The sequence below is a fragment of the Dendrobates tinctorius genome, unplaced genomic scaffold (genome assembly GCF_039654945.1).
Source record: "Dendrobates tinctorius isolate UK_male_01 unplaced genomic scaffold, ASM3965494v1 ptg000039l, whole genome shotgun sequence".
NCBI lineage: Eukaryota > Metazoa > Chordata > Amphibia > Anura > Dendrobatidae > Dendrobates > Dendrobates tinctorius.
Window position 1 is genome coordinate 62226390 of NW_027361707.1, and position 22255 is coordinate 62248644.

General features: G+C 41.4%; 1 protein-coding gene across 1 annotated transcript in view; it reads left to right on the plus strand.

The window, feature by feature from the left end:
- The window catches only part of PCDH7 (protocadherin 7), a 1192777-nt gene extending 1172965 nt beyond the window's left edge, over window positions 1-19812 (plus strand). Inside the window, exon 3 of the mRNA XM_073574716.1 lies at window positions 15532-19812. Within this exon, the coding sequence (XP_073430817.1) occupies window positions 15532-15908 (377 nt within the window). The 3' untranslated portion in view covers window positions 15909-19812. The remainder of the gene's footprint in view (window positions 1-15531) is intronic.
- Window positions 19813-22255: the final 2443 nt, after the last annotated feature.

Consider the following 22255-nt stretch of genomic DNA (forward strand, 5'->3'; position numbering starts at 1 on the left):
GGGAGATTCAAATTCTCCCCAGTCCTCTATAGATATTTTATACACCATCCAATTTCAGCCTGTTATATTGAGGTGTAATCTACACTGGGCCTGAGATATTAATTCAGTGTCCTCAAGTCTGTAGGGAGACTCAAATTCTCCCCAATACTATATACCCCTTGTACCTTGTTTTACAGTACCATATTGCTGGTGGTATTTTGGGTACATTTTCCCAAAAAAGAGGAAGTGTGTTGGAAGAGGCCGTGGAAGTGGACGTGGTTTGCCAGCTGGTAATGATGGTGTTGGTGGTGGTGGATCTGCTGGTAGTGGCAAAAGCACAATAGCACCTAATGCAGGAGGTGTTGAGCCTGCGTCATCATCTGGCTCCACAATGCCTCGAAGGCTCCCTTTTCTGGGAGTAGGTAAACCGCTTTTAAAGCCGGAGATTCAGGAACAAGTTTTGGCTTACATTGCTGACACAGCCTCCAGCTCTATCGCCTCCTCTTCTGAACTTTGGAGCTCATGGTCAGGAACCACACCTTTCCTTGTGTCCTTCACCCCTACCAAAAGTAAAGGCCACACTACAGATTACTCCATGGAGCTCTTTTCACATACTATGCCTGGGTTATCAAGTCAAATCGTGAATTACCCAGTCCAAGAAGAATCTGACATGGAGTGCACTGATGCACAGCCACTGCTAGATTTATCTGCTGGTACATTCACTCAAAGCACTACATTGTCCTCGCAGTGTACTGAGCCAGAATCTGACCCTGATGAAACTCAGGTGCCCCTTCCCGTATACTATACCACCTTACATGGTGACACAGAGGAAGGTGCACATGACATTAAAGAGGATGTGATGGATGACCCAGTTGTTGACCCATATTGGCATCCATTGGGGGAAGAGGGTGCCACTGCCAGTAGCTCAGAAGAGGAGGAGGAGCATCCGCAGCAGGCATCGACATCGCAACAGCTGTTATTTGGCAGGCCCGGAACAGTCCAAAAATGGGTTACAAAAGCCAAAAGATTTGCAGGACAGCTAGGCCAGATGGTCAAATTGGCACAACATGCAAGGCCTCAAAATGTCTTCCATAGTAGGAAGAGTGCAGTGTGGCACTTTTTTGAACAAAATCCTAATGATCAGGCAAAGGTTATCTGTAAGAAGTGCGCAAAGACCTTTAGCCGAGGGAAAAATCTGAGAAATTTGAATGCTAGTTGCATGCTTAGACATTTAACCACCATGCACTTGCAAGCATGGACGGACTACCAAACCTCATATACCACATGTGCAACTGCTCCCAATGAAGGTAGTCAGCAACGCTACATCATTTCCCCCACTGTAAGGCCACCGGTTAGCACACCACCAGCAGCAAATGTTGAGGTGTCGTTGCAAGGCCAAAGCAGTCAGGGAATCACAACGTTATTGCTACGAAAGACTGAATCTAGGCCATCAGAAAGAACACTAACTCCATCACCATCATCAACCCTCTCTCAGTCCGCCATGTCCACCACTAGTTCCACCATATGCAGCTCTCAAGTCCAGCTCACCCTACCAGAGACTATGAGTAGGATAAGAAAGTACTCATCCTCTCATCTGCGTACACTGGGTTTTAACGCCCACATTGCCAAGCTAATCTCGTTAGAGATGATGCCCTACCAGTTGGTTGAAAGCGAAGCTTTCCGCGAACTCATGGCCTACGCAGTACCGCGCTATGACCTACCCAGTCGGAACTTCTTTTCTCGCAAAGCCATCCCAGCCCTCCACCTTCATGTGAAAGACCGCATTGTTCATGCACTCAAGCAATCAGTGAGTGGAAAGGTGCACCTCACAACAGATGCATGGTCCAGAAGGCATGGCCAGGGCCCTTACATGTCCATCACTGCACACTGGGTTAATGTGGTGGATGCAGGGTCCACAGGGGACAGCGGCGGTGGGACAGTGCTGCCTAGCCCACGGTATAGGAAACAGTTGGGTGTAGGCGTTCGACCCACCTCCTTCTCCTCCAGAAGCGAAAGTTCGTCCACAGAGCGCAGTCGCACGAGCACACCATCCACAGATGCCAGTGTTGCACATGAGGTGTCCCACTATCGAACAGCTAGTGGTAAGCGTCAGCAGGCTGTGTTGAAGATGATGTGTTTGGGCGACAACAGACACACCGCGGAGGTACTGGCCGACTACTTGCAGCGATAAACTGAGTCATGGCTGGGCAGTTTACATCTTGAGGCAGGCAAGGTAGTTTGTGATAAAGGCCGGAATTTTGTGGCAGCCATAGCCCTTTCAAAACTTTGACACATACCTTGCCTGGCTCACACCTTGAGCCTGGTGGTGCAGTGCTTCCTCAATAATTATCCGGAGTTAACAGGCCTGCTCCAGAAGGTCCGAAGACTGTGCTCACACATCTGCCGGTCGCCCGTACACTCCAGTCATATGCAGAAGCTGCAGCGATTGCTCCAACTTCCCAAGCACCGCCTAATTATCGACGTTGCAACAACGTGGAAGTCCACCCTGCACATGGTTGAGAGGCAGTGGGAACAGAGGCAGGCTGTAATGCATTTGTGGGAGGATACACGGCCAGGCACTTTGAGGGCTGACATGTAGTTGTCGGGTATGCAGTGGTCGAAGCTGAAAGACCTCTGTAAAGTCCTTCAGTGTTTTGAGGAATGCACACGACTTGTAAGCACAGACGACGCCATCATAAGCAAGAGCATCCCACTTATGCGTCTGCTCATGCAAACTTTGACGCACATTAAGGAGCAGGTGTCTGCAGCCGAGGAGGATGAGGAAGAGGAGGAGGGAAGCCTTGATGACAGTCAGCCATTGTCTGTTCCGGTATCTCTCCTGGACGAGGTGGAGGAAGAGGAGGTGGAGGAGGAGGAGGAGGATGATGGGGATGATTATTTAGGGGAGGAGGATGCTTCTCGTGGGGCAAGAGAAAATGTTGGTGTGGCAAGGTCTGGTACAGGGTTTGTGAATGACTGGAGGGATGTGGATTTGCCTGAAAGTGCACCTCCACCCAGCACTCGCAGTGCATCATTGACACCTGGAACATTGGCCCACATGTCAGATTATGCCTTGCAGATCCTAAAAAGGGACCCCCGCATTGCCAAAATGATGAACGATGACGACTACTGGTTGGCCAGCATCCTGGATCCATGCTATAAAGGCAAATTCCAAAACATCATGCCACAGGAGAACCTTGACCTAATATTGGCTAACAAACAAGCAACTTTGGTATGGTAAACCGTTTTCTTGAGGCATTCCCAGCACACAGCAGCGGTGATGGTTCTCCAACGAGCCGTAGGGGGCAACATGGAAGAGGTGTTCGTGGTGCACACATCAGAAGTGGTGTTAGAGACAGGGGTTTCATGACCATGTTGTGGACTGATTTTTCAAGTCCCGCTCACACAACTGATAATACTGCATCGATTGAAAGTGACAGGAGACAGCAGTTGTCTACTATGGTTACAAACTACTTCTCCTCCCATATCGATGTTCTCACTCACCGGTCATTCCCCTTTGACTATTGGGCCAGTAAACTTGACACCTGACCTGAATTGGCTGTAATGCATTTATGGGAGGATACACAGGCAGGCAGTTTGAGGGAAGACATGGAATTGTCGGGTGTGCTATGTTCAAAGCTGAAAGACCTCTGTAAAGTCCATCAGTGTTTTGAGGAATGCACACAGCTGGTAAGCGCAGACAACGCCATCATAAGCATGAGCATACCACTTATGCGTCTGCTCATGCAAAGTTTGATGCACATTAAGGATCAGGCATCTGCAGTGGAGGAAGAGGAGGGAAGTCTTGATGACAATCAGCCATTGTCTGGTCAGGGAACTGTCCTGGACGAAGTGCAGAAAGAAGAGGAAGAGGAGGAGGAGGAGGATGGGAGGATGATTATTTTGGGCAGGAGGATGCTTCTCAGGGGGCAAGAGAAAATGTTGGCGTTCCAAGGTCAGGTACAGTTGTGGCCAAAAGTATTGACACCCCTGCAATTCTGTCAGATAATACTCAGTTTCTTCCTGAAAATGACTGCAAACACAAATTCTTTGGTATTATTATCTTCATTTAATTTGTCTTAAATGAAAAAACACAAAAAGAATTGTCCTAAAGCTAAATTGGAAATAATTCCACACCAAACATAAAAAAGAGGGTGGACAAAAGTATTGGCACTGTTCGAAAAATCATGTGATGCTTCTCTAATTTGTGTAATTAGCAGCACCTGTAACTTACCTGTGGCACCTAACAGGTGTTAGCAATAACTAAACCACACTTGCAGCCAGATTACATGGATTAAAGTAGACTCAACCTCTGTCCTGTGTCCTTGTGTGTACCACATTGAGCATGGAGAAAAGAAAGAAGACCAAAGAACTGTCTGAGGACTTGAGAAACCAAATTGTGAGGAAGCATGAGCAATCTCAAGGCTACAAGTCCATATCCAAAGACCTGAATGTTCCTGTGTCTACTGTGCGCAGTGTCATCAAGAAGTTTAAAGCCCATGGCACTGTGGCTAACCTCCCTAGATGTGGACGGAAAAGAAAAATTGACAATAGATTTCAATGCAAAATTGTGCAGATGTTGGATAAAGAATCTCGACTAACATCCAAACAAGTTCAAGCTGCCCTGCAGTCCGAGGGTACAACAGTGTCAACCCGTACTATCCGTCGGCGTCTGAATGAAAAGGGACTGTATGGTAGGAGACCCAGGAAGACCCCACTTCTTACCCCGAGATATAAAAAAGCCAGGCTGGAGTTTGCCAAAACTTACCTGAAAAAGCCTTAAATGTTTTGGAAGAATGTTCTCTAGTCAGATGAGACAACTATAGAGCTTTTTGGGCAAAGGCATCAACATAGAGTTTACAGGAGAAAAAAGAGGCATTCAAAGAAAAGAACACGGTCCCTACAGTCAAACATGGCGGAGGTTCCCTGATGTTTTGGGGTTGCTTTGCTGCCTCTGGCACTGGACTGCTTGACCGTGTGCATAGCATTATGAAGTCTGAAGACTACCAACAAATTTTGCAGCATAATGTAGGGCCCAGTGTGAGAAAGCTGGGTCTCCCTCAGAGGTCATGGGTCTTCCAGCAGGACAATGACCCAAAACACACTTCAAAAAGCACTAGAAAATGGTTTGAGAGAAAGCACTGGAGACTTCTAAGGTGGCCAGCAATGAGTCCAGACCTGAAACCCATAGAACACCTGTGGAGAGATCTAAAAATGGCAGTTTGGAGAAGGCACCGTTCAAATATCAAGGACCTGGAGCAGTTTGCCAAAGAAGAATGGTCTAAAATTCCAGCAGAGCATTGTAAGAAACTCATTGATGGTTACCGGAAGCGGTTGGTCGTAGTTATTTTGGCTAAAGGTTGTGCAACCAAGTATTAGGCTGAGGGTGCCAACACTTTTGTCTGGCCCATTTTTGGAGTTTTGTATGAAATGATCAATGTTTTGCTTTTTGCTTCATTCTCTTTTGTGTTTTTTCATTTAAGACAAATTAAATGAAGATAATAATACCAAAGAATTTGTGTTGGCAATCATTTTGAGGAAGAAACTGAGTATTATCTGACAGAATTGCAGGGGTGTCAATACTTTTGGCCACAACTGTACATTGTTTGTGCGTGACTGTAGGGATTTGGATTTGTCAGAAAGTGCTCCTCCACGCACCACTGGCAGTGCATCATTCACCCCTTGGAACATTGGCCCACATGAGTGATTATGCCTTGTGGATCCTAAAAAGGGACCCCTGCATTGCCAAAATGATGAGGGATAACGACGACTGACTGGCCAGCATTCTCGATCCACGCTGCAAAGGCAAATTACACAACATCATGCCACAGGAGAACCTAGAGATAATATTGGCTAACAAACAAGCAATTCTGGTAAACAGGTTGTTTGAGGCTTTCCCAGCACACAGCAGCGGTGCTGGTTCTCCCACGAGCCGTAGTGGGCACAATGGAAGAGGTGTTCTTGTTGCACACAGCGGAAGTGGCGTTGGATACAAGGGTTTAATGTCCATGTTGTGGAATGATTTCTCAAGTGCCGCTCACATGACTGCTAACACTGCATCTATTAAAAGTGACAGGAGACAGCAGTTGTCAATTATGGTTACAAACTACTTCTCCTCCCATATCGATGTTCTCCCTCACAGGTCATTCCCCTTTGACTATTGGGCCAGTAAACTTGACACCTGGCCTGAATTGGCACAATATGCCTTACAGGAGCTCGCTTGCCCTGCTGCTAGTGTGTTATGTGAACGAGTCTTCAGTGCTGCTGGATCAATCCTGACTAGTGTTGAGCATTCCGATACCGCAAGTATCGGGTATCGGCCGATACTTGCTGTATCGGAATTCCGATACCGACTTCCGATATTTTTTCAATATCGGAATTCGGCATCGGAATCGGAAGTTCAGTTGATTGACGGCCTGACGTCATCATGATGCGCGGTGTGTGCGCATCATGATGCGCCGTCATTTCGGGCCTTCCGGGGGTCTCTGCCGGCCTGCCGGGGGGCTGTGTGGACTGCCCGGGGTCTGTACCGGCCTGCCGGGGGGCTGTGCCGGCCTGCCGGTGGTCTGTGCACCCTGTGGGGGTCTGTACCGGCCTGCCGGGGGGCTGTGCCGGCCTGCCGGGGGGCTGTGCTGATGTCCGTGGGTCTGTGCAAGCATCGTCCGATGGGACTACAAGTCCCATCGGGCGATGCCTGCTACCATGACAGTGATTGACACATTAGCCAATGATGGGACAGTAGTAGTCCCATCATCCGGCCAATGTGTTAAATGTTAAAAAAAAAAAAAAAAAAAATACTACATACATACTACATGCTACATACATACTACATATATACTACATACATACTACATACATGCTACATACATACTACATGCATGCTACATACATACTACATATATACTACATACATACTACATACATACTGCATGCTACATACATACTACATACATACTACATACATACTACATGCATGCTACATATATACTACATGCTACATACATACCACATACATACTACATGCATGCTACATATATACTACATGCTACATACATACCACATACATACTACATACATGCTACATATATACTACATGCTACATACATACCACATACATACTACATACATGCTACATACATACTACATACATACTACATGCATGCTACATACATACTACATACATACTACATACATACTACATGCATGCTACATACATACTACATATATACTACATGCATGCTACATACATACTACATGCTACATACATACTACATATATACTACATACATACTACATACATACCACATATATACTACATACATACTACATGCATGCTACATACATACTACATGCTACATACATACCACATACATACTACATACATGCTACATATATACTACATGCATGCTACATACATACTACATATATACTACATGCATGCTACATACATACTACATGCTACATACATACCACATACATACTACATACATGCTACATATATACTACATGCATGCTACATACATACTACATATATACTACATGCATGCTACATACATACTACATGCATGCTACATACATACTACATATATACTACATACATACTACATACATACTGCATGCTACATACATACTACATACATACTACATACATACTACATGCATGCTACATATATACTACATGCTACATACATACCACATACATACTACATGCATGCTACATATATACTACATGCTACATACATACCACATACATACTACATACATGCTACATATATACTACATGCTACATACATACCACATACATACTACATACATGCTACATACATACTACATACATACTACATGCATGCTACATACATACTACATACATACTACATACATACTACATGCATGCTACATACATACTACATATATACTACATGCATGCTACATACATACTACATGCTACATACATACTACATATATACTACATACATACTACATACATACCACATATATACTACATACATACTACATGCATGCTACATACATACTACATGCTACATACATACCACATACATACTACATACATGCTACATATATACTACATGCATGCTACATACATACTACATATATACTACATGCATGCTACATACATACTACATGCTACATACATACCACATACATACTACATACATGCTACATATATACTACATGCATGCTACATACATACTACATATATACTACATGCATGCTACATACATACTACATGCTACATGCATGCTACATACATACTACATACATACTACATGCTACATACATACCACATATATACTACATACATACAATACATTCATACAATACATACATAGACATACAGTACATATAACATAGAGTAACATACTTACCAATACTTGTCACATTGTTCCCCGAAGCCATTGTCTTTCCGGAATAAATATTAACATAACAAACCACAAAAATACTCACCCACGATCCGAAGCAGTCCACGAGTGTGTCCCACGACGATCTTGGGTAGAGAACTGCAGCATCAGATGATGCTGCCGTTCTCTACGGGCTGCAGGAATCCAATGACGGAAGGTAGGTATCCTTCCGCACTGTATTCCTCCGCCACTTAAAAAAAAAAAAGTCCCTAGTCTCACTTTATGCCATTGCTGTGTGGGAAATTCCCACACAGCAATGGCATAAAGTGAGACTAGGGACTTTTTTTTTTTTTAAGTGGCGGAGGAATACAGTGCGGAAGGATACCTACCTTCCGTCATTGGATTCCTGCAGCCCGTAGAGAACGGCAGCAACAGCTGATGCTGCAGTTCTCTACCCAAGATCGTCGTGGGACACACTCGTGGACTGCTTCGGATCGTGGGTGAGTATTTTTGTGGTTTGTTATGTTAATATTTATTCCGTAGACGACAATGGCTTCGGGGAACAATGTGACAAGTATTGGTAAGTATGTTACTCTATGTTATATGTACTGTATGTCTATGTATGTATTGTATGAATGTATTGTATGTATGTAGTATATATGTGGTATGTATGTAGCATGTAGTATGTATGTAGTATGTATGTAGCATGCATGTAGCATGCAGTATGTATGTAGCATGCATGTAGTATATATGTAGTATGTATGTAGCATGCATGTAGTATATATGTAGCATGTATGTGGTATGTATGTAGCATGTAGTATGTATGTAGCATGCATGTAGTATGTATGTAGCATGTATGTAGTATATATGTAGTATGTATGTAGTATGTATGTAGCATGTAGTATGTATGTAGCATGCATGTAGTATATATGTAGTATGTATGTAGCATGTAGTATGCAGTATGTATGTAGCATGCATGTAGTATATATGTAGTATGTATGTTGCATGTAGTATGAATGTAGCATGTATGTAGTATGTAGTATGAATGTAGCATGTATGTAGTATGCATGTTGTATGTATGTAGCATGTAATTTTTTTTTTTTTTTTTTTTTTTTTTACATTTAACACATTAGCCGGATGATGGGACTACTACTGTCCCATCATTGGCTAATGTGTCAATCACTGTCATGGTAGCAGGCATCGCCCGATGGGACTTGTAGTCCCATCGGACGATGCCTGCACAGCCCCCCGGCAGGCCGGCACAGCCCCCCGGCAGGCCGGCACAGCCCCCCGGAGCCTGCACAGTCCCCCGGCAGGCCGGCACAGCCCCCCGGCAGGCCGGCACAGCCCCCGGAGCCTGCACAGTCCCCCGGCAGGCCGGCACAGCCCCCCGGCAGGCCGGCACAGCCCCCCGGAGCCTGCACAGACCACCGGCAGGCCGGCACAGACCACCGAGCCTGCACAGACCCCCTGGCAGGCCGGCACAGCCCCCCGAAAGGCCCGTACAGACCCCAGAGAGGCTGTACAAGGGCAGGAAAGGGTTTTTCTTATTCCGATACCGGAAGTCCCATAGACTTGAATGGGACTTCCGGTATCGGAATCGGCGATACCGATACTTTTTTTAAAGATCGGCCGATACCATCCGATACGATACTTTGAAGTATCGGATGGTATCGCTCAACTCTAATCCTGACAGAAAAAAGGACCCGTCTGTTGACCCAAAATGTTGATGATCTAACCTTCACTAAAATGAACCATGCATGGGTTTCAAAGGATTTTGTCCGACCCTCCCCTGCAGGCACGTAGGTTGTCAGAAAAATGGCTCGCTTTTGTCCTCCTCTTCCGCGGACTTCTCCAATTACTCCATTTGCAGCTGCTGAATGTCCAACATCAACATATGCCATTTTTTAAACCTCCCTAATTGGGCTGCCGCCCCCCTCCATGGCCGGGGTCACCACCTAGCGCATGCAACCGTGCGAGTGCCATTGCCCTGGACGGGTGGGTGGGCCGACTCTTGGGCGCCAGCACTGGCACAGGGTACCTCATAGAGCAATCAAGTGTCTCTGATGGTGGGGGTGCACACCTGCCGTCAGACACACCGGCGTACTATGAGGGGCCCAGTGCCAGTACCGACGCCCATGAGTGGGCCCCCCGTGCTTGGGCTGGGCCCCAGCATTTGCAATATTTACCTCTCCCTGCTCCTCCGCTGTGTAGTCTGGGCTGTCAAATCCTTCCCTGGGACTGCCACTACTAATTTGGTGAACTGATAGATGATGGTTAAGACGTAGCTATGCCCTGTCCTGCTGGCTGGGATCTAGCTTCAGATGATCAATGGCTTCCATTTCTTATGGAAGTCGACTCACAATGAGATGCAGTGGTGGTTTATCATCATCTTTCACAATTTTCCTACTCACAGACGTGTGACATTCCTGCCCACATTTTTAAATGTGCCCTCTCATGCCAATCCAATAGAATCGCCTACAGCCTGTGGCTTCTGTCTTTTGCACTCCAAAGTTACCTGACATATCATGATAGGAAGTGAGGACCTTGTCTACATCTCTCCCTGTGATCAAAATTTGATGGAGATGAGTAACAGTGATGGGATCAACGGTACTGCGATACAGCAACCCTTTCTTCACAAAGAACTGTTTTCGCTGTCTCCACACACAAAGTAATTGAGGCTCAGCATCGCCTCTGAGAATTCTCCAGGGAGTTATTCCCGTGATTAGTAATTCCTAAATTTCTGCAATCACTCGACTTTATGTCTGTACTTTTATCCATCTCGTTTCCTCTTGCAGAGAGTCTGGACTGTCTTACTGAGACAGAAATATATATGAAGATTTAAAAATAACCCAACAGTGTATACTGTGTACGCTTCAAAAACATTTCCTTTTTTCTACTTTTTAGATTGTTGTCTAATCCATACTGAGGCTGTGAGTGTCTTTGTCGTACTCCGGAAATAAACACGGAGATTTTAAATGTTTAAACTATGCTATATATACCTGTTATCCGGTGATACTGTATCCTTTCTCAACTTTCTGCAATATTGTCGAATACATACTGTGCCTGAGACAGTCTGAGTCTGCCTCCTGACTACAGATGAGTGGTGTTTGAGTGGAACTGTTGGCCAAGTTCAAATTCTAGCTGTTTTGGGCGATGTTAGATCCATTCTTCGAACTACAACACTTTGATTAAAATTCGGCTGTTCGAGTTTCCGTTCGAGAACGTTTCGTTAAACAAAAGCGTATCTTGTTTTCAATGATAATAGACAGTTTTAGGGCATAGCAGCGGTGTCTGGTAGCCAGCAGTGTAGTACACCTGTGAAGGAGCTACACCGTGTGTGTTTCTAATAATTTTTTACCACATATTGTCCTGAAAATCCTTTTGGGCCTAGTAACTGTGTCTGCTACTCAGAAGAGGAGCCCACCCTTGAACCGAGCTATGCTGCCTGTTTATGAAAGAATCAGTTTTTGACACCACTTAATACTTTGGGCCTAGTAACTGTGCATGCTACTCAGCAGAGTTGGCTACCCGCGAACCAAGCTATGCAGCCTATTTATGTAAGAACTGTGTGCCACTCAGCAGAGGAGTCCAGCTGTTAAGCAAACTACAGCACCTGTGGTTTGGACACTTAATTTTTTCACATTCTTTCTGGAATGCCGTTTAGGCCTAATTACGGAATTACGGTTGACCTGCACTTACTGGGAAATGCTTGTTCGCGGCGAAGAATTGTAATCCCAGATCCCCATCACTAACGGGGTTCAGCGTGTTATCCGCACCTGTAAGCAATACACGCTGGTCCTTTCATTGTAGCACGCGTGCAGCCCCAGACATGTAAGGGCATGACAGACCTGTTATTGGCCGATCTCGCGTGCCAGAGCCTTGCATGTCCCTCTAGTAAGCTGGACGTGGACCGCGGGGGCATGCCTGAATCTCGTTCGTTAACGGAATTAAGCTTGCAATCTGTGCAGCTTTTTTGTGGATGTCATGGTTGAGGTTGCCCGTGTTGAGTCCAGTTAAGCCACTCCTGGTGGTGGCCTTCTGGACATTCCTTTAAGGTTCAGCTTTGCAACCATACTGCCCCCGGAAACCAAACTCTTTTCCTGACAGTGACATTCTGGTCAAAGAGCGCGATTGCATCACATCTGTACGCCCTCTGCCTAACAGTCCAAGTGCAAAAAGATGGAAGATGGGGATGGCGAGGGGTCCAGAGTACAGGGATTCCCTAGCAAGGAGAATTATTTAATTGTTTTAAAGGTTGGGAGCAATTTTTGGGGAGCACGATACTCTGGAGAATGATATCTGGGGCCAACCATACACTGGAGCATTCCAAAGGTGGACATCAGACACTGGAGCAGCATTTACAGAGTCCATTATACACTGAAGCATTAGAAAAGGGGACCATTATATATGGAGCATTATTTGGGCCCATAAGACACTGGAGCTTCATCCATGGTGAACAACATATACTGTAGCATTATGTGGAGCTCATCATATACTGTATGGAACATTATATGGGACCAATGATTCTGTATGGAAAAATATATGGGCCTCATTTCTCTGTATGGCGCACTATGCGGTGGCCATAATACTGTATGGAGGAATATACTGTCTGTTTTTGGAGCTATTGGAGAATTTAAAATGGATATCAGTCATGTGATGTAAGAATTGAAGTATTTTTTATTGTACTGTACCGCTATTTCTCTGCTGTGTCAAAGGATCATGAATTGTGTCATGTGTTAAAGGAGCCCAGTGACACTCTTTGGCCCTGGGCCCACGAAAATCTGGAGCCAGCACGACCCCCCCCCACAACTTTAGCCAAATAACCCCCAGTTTTCAATGCCTAACTATTATTATAAAGTAAATTAAGGTTGACAAGGTAAAGGAATATGAATTGATGTTTTTGGCATTAAAATGGGCACTGTAGGTGTGTTTCCTGTCTTCCACTCACTGCCGACTTTTCTTCCCCATTGACTTACGTTGGGTTTCGTGTTTCAGTCGGACTTCAACTTTTCACAATAATCGGCCGATTTCGTTCGATCCGACTTTTGCAAAAGTCGGGTTTCATGAAACCCGACTCAACCCGAAAAAAGGCAAACTTGCTCATCTCTAGTACCAATCTAATATGTCTAGTAGTTGTCCTGATTCTCATTTTCTGTGTTATACCAGCTACTCTTTCAGAGTGGGTACCTCTTCTTCATCAACTTTCTGCCAGCACTGTTGATTGTAGCAATACTTCCCTTTTACTTCCCAGCAAGCATTGTGTCTGCAAGGGTCCAATAACTGACCTCCGAAAACTTAAATTGTGCCGTTCTGGTATACCTGTATGTTATTTGGAGGCCACACCCTATTTGTACTGAATACAAAAATGCTGTATGTTATTTGGCAGACAAGGAGGCAGAATCAGAGAGACCAGGACCCCACTTTCTCTAATTTGCCTCAGTTTCGTTGCCCTTAAGTTCTCTATTCATACTTTAGCCATAGACAGTATTGAGTCTAGTCTAACAACAAAATCTCTTCCTGACAAAGTAAAATATAATCCAATTTTGTTACCTTAGGGGAGGAAAAGTGCAATTATAGAAGTATGATGATGAACACTTGAGATTTCTTGTATTTTCTCAACACTGTGTGTTACTCCCAAAGTAAGGTTAAGAACTGATGTGCTGACAAATGTCAATATTTCTGTTATCCATCACTGAAGAAAGAAACTGCAGGAGTCAGGGCTGAAAGAAAATTCAAAGGAATTGTTGGGGACATACATTTACTCTATGATTATTAGCGGGAATATATTGCTAAAGGGATATGCAAACATATGATAACTTTGACTGCAACTTTTTACGTACTTTATAATAGCTAAAAGAGTATATGAATGTAATATCCTGCAGCTTCGGATGAAATTGCTGCATGAGCATCTCACTGCATGCTTAGAGGTGACTGATAAGGAGAGTTTTTCGTTTTACTTTTTACACCTTATGTCTTCAAAATATCTAGACAAACATGAGAAAGTGATTTTTTTCCTGAACTGCTCATCTCTGATAACTACCTAAATAGTTATTCAGCAATATATTGTATTATTTGTTCTGAAACCGAAGATTAGGATATTTTTATCAATTCGCCACTATGTTAATTAAAAATGTACCTGCAAAATCCATGAGATACAGAAGTTCAGGCAAACACTATCTCTCCTGCATCCCAAACACATGTGTGCTCAGTTTAGGCAAGTGTGCATGTATTGATGAAGGATAGAAGGGATGAGGCTGCAGCTTGTTATCTTAGGATCTTTCAACAATTAATGTCATATCCTATTCTAAAAGGAGATAACTCAATCCACTTCCTTCCCCATAATCAATTATCAAGACACCACATACACACACATGAGTAATTTGCTCTGTCAAAATTGGTGGGTTGGGCAACCTTTAGGTATTGAGCAGGCAGAATAAAACAATATTTATCTGAGAAAAACAGGTATGGATATAAGTATAGATGGAAAACACAACCAGAATTATTTTTTAGGAGACATGATCACCTGGCATTTTGTTATATTTCTGTTTATATTACTAATATAATGGTAAGGATGAATTGATTAATGGATGGATGGATGAAAGGATGAGGGATGGATAGATGGAAGGTTAGAAAGAAAGATAGATCGATAGATCGATAGACAAAAGATGATAGAGGCTCAAACAATTGCTATACTAATTGAACTAGTGTAAAAAGGAACAATCTTCAAAGGCGATAAGTTTTATTTAACATGAGAATTATTTAACTTTGCCATAGTCATTGATGGACGTAAAAAAGGCATTGAAAGAAAATAATATAAATACTTATTCAAAAATATAGAAATAAGGGGTTCCTGACTGGACATATGGGATCAGAAGCTAAGATTTGCCCTTTTAGAGTATATTGGCTTACCTATTATTCTTTAACCTATTGTATAGCACTTCCTTTGATTCATGTCACCTCCCTTCTCTCTGCTGGACTTGATGGACATATATCTTTTTTCAACTGTGCTAACTACCTAATTACCTCCTTTAGATCACATTCATTTAAAATAATCTAAGTTTCGAGAGTGTAAAGTTATGTACAATTGTAGCTTTGACTGTAAATTACCATGCGGTGTACAGTTATTCCTTATTTTAAAAAATGCAACTTTGCCCCTTGGATTAACCGGACTTTTGTCTCTATTTTCCAGATTCACGACCTTTGCCGGATGTAGCTTTAACTGGAAAGTGCACAAGAGATTGTGATGAATATGGTCACTCTGATTCCTGCTGGATGCCAGTTCGCACATCACCTGAAAGGAAACCGAAGAACCAGCCAAAGCTCTCCACATTTATGCCTGTTGATGAACGAGACAGTCAAGAAAAGCTGGCTAATGGTGAAGTCTCACTTATGGGTGATCGTAACAGGAATCTACTGAACAAAAAGTTGGCATCGTATGAGACCTTCAATGCAGCTACATTCAGTAAAAGTGAAGAAGCTAATCCTGAGGATATTCCCCTTACGCAAACAGGGGAGTACAAGCCATCTCCTGTCAACACTTTAACTAGAAGAGAAGTTTACCTGTAAGCTCTTTGAAGTGACAGGGTCCTTTCATACTAAAAAAGAAAGAATAAAAGGCAAAACTTTACAGTCATATCAATATATCTCAGAAATATAAGGGGGCCACCAAAGAGACAAAAGCTTTGCCTGCCACTTTTGCCTCCATATCAGGCAATTATCATGTTTGCTTGCCTATATTGTGATATGTAGAGAGCACTGTTATTACTTGCATGTGCTTTCCCTTCCATGGCTATTCTTTTCACTCATGGTTGCAAGAACTCTTTATGGCCTAATTCATAGAACAGAAACTGCAGTTGTTATTCATACGCAGAAGCATGTAACATAGCATTCAATCTATATCTGATTGTGAGACCGTTCATCGTCAACAGCATTGTCCACTATGTTGAAGGCAAATCTGGACAGCACCCCAAATTAAATTTACTTATAAAGAAGATAGTACATATTATTGTTTTAATGCCTTCAATTTTATTCAGGGCATAGACCGCCATATCTTTACTGTATGTTTTATCTGTGAGCTCATTAACTGATATTTAACATGAATTGCTATAATTATGCACACTCAATATGAAACCGAAGGGAATTGGTGTAAATTGTCTCCTCTCCGCGTAGTATTTCAAACTGAGCAAACTTTCAGATATTTTCAATTAGGTCAAATCCAATTATCTTATTGAATCTCATGGAAAACACATGATAAATAGCGCATAAAATCCAATGTCATTGAATAACAACAAGAATAATGACAAAATTGCATTTATATAGAAAATACTATGGAGAGAAAAATTATAAAACTTTAAATGAATATTTAATACAAATCAGGGTTAAATATAATTTTCTAAGTTTAGTAATAAGAATTGCCTGGTACTAATTTAGGGTATTTGCAATAGTCGTTAAGTCATTCTCTAGTCAATTAATTGGTTTCCGTACTATGCAAATAGAGGAAGGATTTTGAATTGCAAAAAGGACAAATTATTGATACAATTCAAGAAGTTCAATTTGTATAAGATTTAAAATAGACAATATAGAGTTAATGCTTAAATTATTTTTCAACATATTTATTAGTAATAAACTGATATATGTACCAAAATATTTGAAATTAAAAATCAAGCAAAATTTAGATAGTCCATGAAAAAAGGAAAAGCAGCCATAATTGTTAAAACCACCCAAGAGGTCCAGTTTTAATTGTTTCTAACAGTAGATTTATATTCATTAAAATGTAATAGTTAGGTTTTACTCTAAACATTCTGGAAAGATGACTGTAAACTGTTTTTCTTGACCCAATAATTTTTAGGTCATCTAAGGCAAGCCCTCTGTATATGATCTGCTAGATTATATTTTATCATAGAGGGGGAAAGGTTCCTTGCTCATGTTCTTTCTCTATGAGCCAAAGTTTTTGAAGCAGCCACGTACTGTATATTAAATGGCCATCTGAATTGACAACATTTAATACTACATTTCTCTTTTTCATTGTAAGCAAAGTAATTGACTATCTGTAAATTTCCCTGGGGACCACAGCTAATAGGACTCAAAATAATCAGCTGATCACCACTATTACTTTTAGCTAGAGTCACATGACAATGTTTCATCTTATCCGAAAGAATCGAGCCGATTGTACTCACAGAATCACAGATCAGAGTGTAAGGACAGTGTGATCTGATTCTATAGGATGAGGAGAAGATGGAAAAATACATTTTCTCCATCTTTTCCACTCTGTCAGTTCAGGAAAATCAGACTGCCCCCAGATGACATCCAATGGCAATCCATTTTTTTTCCTTGGATCTATTGATTTGCATGGCGAAGTGAGATCCAAATATGAGATGAAAATTGAGCATGCTGTAATTTTTTCCTTGGAAGGCTTTGTCTGAGGAAACAATTGGACATGTGAACGGGTCCATATACTAACATTGGTCCTAATGTGATCCTATGTCTTGTCGGATCACATTCTCACTGAAAATATGGACATCTGCATGGGCCCTTAGGATAACTAATAAGAGACTAGGCTCCTTAAATTTTGGAATGTGTGGGAAAGTCTAGTTATCCTCCACAAATATGATTTCTGAGATCCATAAACAGAGAACCCCTTTGAGACCTCTAAAATTATGGAAAATAAAATCTACACTGTGGATTAGAGATTTCAATCTCAACTAAGTAGTAGCATTCTTTTAGTAGAACTGAAATTGTGATTTAATATTTAATCACACTGTATCATGAATAACATAAGAAAATTTAGCTTATGAAATGGAATTAGAGAAATGGATGCAAATGAAAAAATACAAGGAAGCATAGCCATCGTATCTGCTTGTGTCCACCTCCCTAATATGCCTCTAATATGAATACACAAGACATATGTTACTTAAGAGACTGCAATCCTATAGATTTCCTGTTTTGTCACAATAATATAAGATAGTAAGACATATAGGTTGATTAGATTTAGACAAGTGCTGTAAAAAAATTCAATTTTATGGATGATTTTATAGATGCTGTATACTTTGATATAAACTAATATGCAAAAGCAAATTTATTTACAATATTATTTTTTTCTTACATTTTTGTATGGTAAACTTCATGGAAGAAAATAAGGAAAAAGTCCAATTATTATTTATTTTCGCTTTGGGGGCCCTTTTGCCATATTTGTCCTCTTTTTACTCATTAATTTAAGCATGATAGTTCTAAAAAACACAAAAAAGTGCAAAGTTACACCAGTTCTTGTATGATAGGTATAGGAATTTGGAGACTGTTTAAGAGGTGTTGCGATGTAAATTTGTAAGTAATTGTTCAAAAGGAAACTCTTCAGAAATGCTTCTGTATAATATCTATAGAGTTTCGATGCATGTGTCTCCTGTCTGCATAGTCAATTAGTTAAACATGCCGTATGCAATTTTTTTCACTCATCTATTTTAATTTGTTAAATAAACAATAAAATGGCAATAGATAGTCATAAATCTCAATTTTTAAGACACTAATGCAAAGCATCAATGATTAGAGCATTCAATCATTCAACAATTTCTACTCGATTTAAAAACTCAAAGCGATCACCATCATTTTATGCAAAATCATTTTCTTAGAGCTAAACTGATTAAACAAATACACCTTCATTGTATATACACCATCATTTTCTAGTAGAACAACAGATAAAGTAACCATCCTACTGTAACATGTTGATTAATCTATTCCCGTGGCATGATACAAAGAACAGTATTTTGCGTAATTTTAGCTTTTTTTTGACTAGGTTCTGTCTGTTGCTACTCTGTATATTTAAAGGTTTTGTAGAAAATAAAAAAAGAAGAAATCAAAAAATCATAATGACAAGAAAAAAATACAATAAAAAGAGTGAATGCAATTTATGCAACCGTGCCTTTTATACCTGTTCTCATTGAAAAAGAGTGGTCGTTGTTCCGGTTTGGAGACTAAAGGGTATTGGCCTCATTCAAACTTCATTGAATCTTTGTTTTTTTTAAAGTATACTAAGTATCAAAGAATTTATAAACAACAAAAGAAAAAAATTGCCTTCTAAACTCAGACGATGGACCAGTCTTCAAACATTTCATATTGTCAAAAAAATATTTGGGACTTACGTTACGATGATGGAGAACGTTTGGATCACCAAGGTGTCATCCGTGAGCTTGCTCTCCCGTCTGAAGCTGTAACGCTAAGGGAATTTACAAGCCTGAATACGTGTTTAATTTTAGTTTATTATTTACAACTGGCTTTATTTTATTGCTATAACATCTTGTTTGTATTGTATTCAAATTTATAACTTGTACTAGAATTTAGGACAGATTGTGCATGTTTTTTGCGCTACATGACATTACAATACATTTCTAGTTTGATGGAAAAAGGCTTAAGTACTATATGTGTGTGTATGTAGATATATATATATAAATATATAAATATATCAGATCTGTAACCTCAATCATTCAGTCTAATGCTTTTTCTGAATGTTATGTATTTATGTGTTTTCACTGGGATTTAGGACAGGCTGGCCTGCTGCCTGAGTTATTAAAAATTAGGAGCCATTAGTTTTTGAAGGGAGGGCAAAAGAGTCTTCAATTTTTTTTTAAACTTCCTACTGGAACTGTAGAAATTGCCAAGCAATATGAATTGGAAATGTATAATTAAAAACAAATAAATACAAATTTCCTTTATGGGGTTGCCCGTTATTTCACAACTTATACTCAATTGGCCCAAAATTATTTAAATAAGAAAAAAATCTTGCAGTCACCTTGTGTACTGATTTTGTAACTCTCCTTTGATACAGTATTTTCCTCCATACTGTCGGCATTACCATGTGGCAGGTGACTGAAGTAATGAATCAACAGTTGCTGATTAGCGGCAGAAGTTATATAATCCCCCCACTGATGGATGCAGAACAGTATAATGAGTGTCAAGGATCAGAACCAGTGGTGACCATAGTTATACTCAGGTGAGTATAGTTTTGCCTACTGAGTATAAGTTGTAAAGTAAAAGATAACTCCTTTAAAGGGAATCTGTCACCTATTTTTTGGTATATAAGATGCGGCCACTGCCATCAGAGGCTTATCTACAGCATTACAGAATGCTGTAGATAAGCCTCCGATGTAACCTGAAAGAGAAGAAAAACAAGATATACTGTATTATACTCACTCAAAGACGGTCCAGGTGGGATTCACGTCTGTAGGGTGTCGCGGTCCGGTCCGGCGCATTCCATCTTCTAGCGGTGACATCCTCTTCTTTGCTTCCCTTCTCGACTCCGGCGCAGGTGCACTGCTCTGCCCTGTTGAGGGCAGAGCAGAGTACTGCAGTCTGCAGGCACTGGACCTCTTCCAGTACATGCACACTGCAGTACTCTGCTCAGCCCTCAACAGGGCAAAGCAGTGGACCTGTGCCGGAGCCGCGATAGGTAGCAAAAAAGAGGACATCATCCCTAGAAGATGGGAGGCGCCGGACTGGACCGCAACACCCTCCGGACCCGAACCATCCCTGGGTGAGTATAATATAACTCGTTTTTCTTCTCTTTCAGGTTACATCGGGGGCTTATCTATAGCATTCTGTAATGCTGTAGATAAGCCCCTGATGGCGGTGGCCACATCTTATGTACCAAAAAATAGGTGGCAGATTCCCTTTAAATGCAATGTCTGCTCTTGAAAACAATTTCATGTGAATACTACTACATTCTTCATTTATAACATATTTTAAAGAAAATCTGTCACCCGATTTATTCTATCTCATCTAAGGGCAGTGAACACCAGTGCTAAAATCCCGGATCCCATCTTTGTGTCATTTACAATTGTCTTGCCTTTTTTTCACAAAATTCCCCTTTATCAACTGAAGAGGGAACTGAATATTTGGAGTCCTCTCCATTATGTGCACTCTTGATTCATCACCATTCACTTGCTTTGGTAGTTTCCTCAATATTCACAGTAATGAGGTAAAAATATCAATCAGCAGTGGGAATAATACAGATACATATGAATACCAAGAATGAAGGGAATCGGCAGGTATTTGCTATGTTATCTGAGAACAGTATTATGTAAGTGTTAAAACACTCAGCGATGTGTCACTTATCAGGCTGAGTGCTGTTGTTTACTTACAATGAAGGTTTTATCACCAGGAGACTATGACTGCTGGACTAGATCTCCTGTGCCTGTTAGCTTGACCACGCCCCCTCCTCTGATAAGCAGCTCACTGTCAATAGACAATGTACATAGAGAGATGTGGTGTGAGCAGGTTAGCTTTCTGAGCTCTGCTGCATGCCACATCCAAAAACTCTGAATGTTTCACTATTACTGCATTACTGCACCCAGTAAACTAAGTGATATTTTGTTGGAATCAGGATCTATTTTTTTACATCATGCTGCTCTCAGATGACAAAAACCTGGTGATAGATTTCCTTTAAGTGCTGGGATCCCGCTGTGGCTGATAAAATAAAATTTTATATCAAAAATTGCAAGACACACAGTAAGTAATCCTATGTTGGTCACACAGTTTCTGTCACTGCTCCACGGTGTCCTCAGATTGGACGGCATAACCCTAGTGACAGATTCCTTTTATTATATGTTTTCATTTCATTTTTCTGAAACAGAGCATCAAATTCCAAGCACGTAGAAAGGATTAAAGGAACACATTTTGACAGGATGTAACAAGCACTTGGGGTAATTTACAATGTTACTGCATGCTGTTGATTCATGGAACCCAACATAAATCAGAATGCCGTAAGTTTCTAAGCTCCCTCTAATGGTGGCGGCAGTAGGAGGAACTTTATTACTTAGCTTCATGTCGAATCATGAGATTTAGAGCCCAAACTGCAATAAAGATAATAAAATTAATCAGCACAAATTTTGGACCTTAAAAAGACATGGAATTTAAAATATGGACAT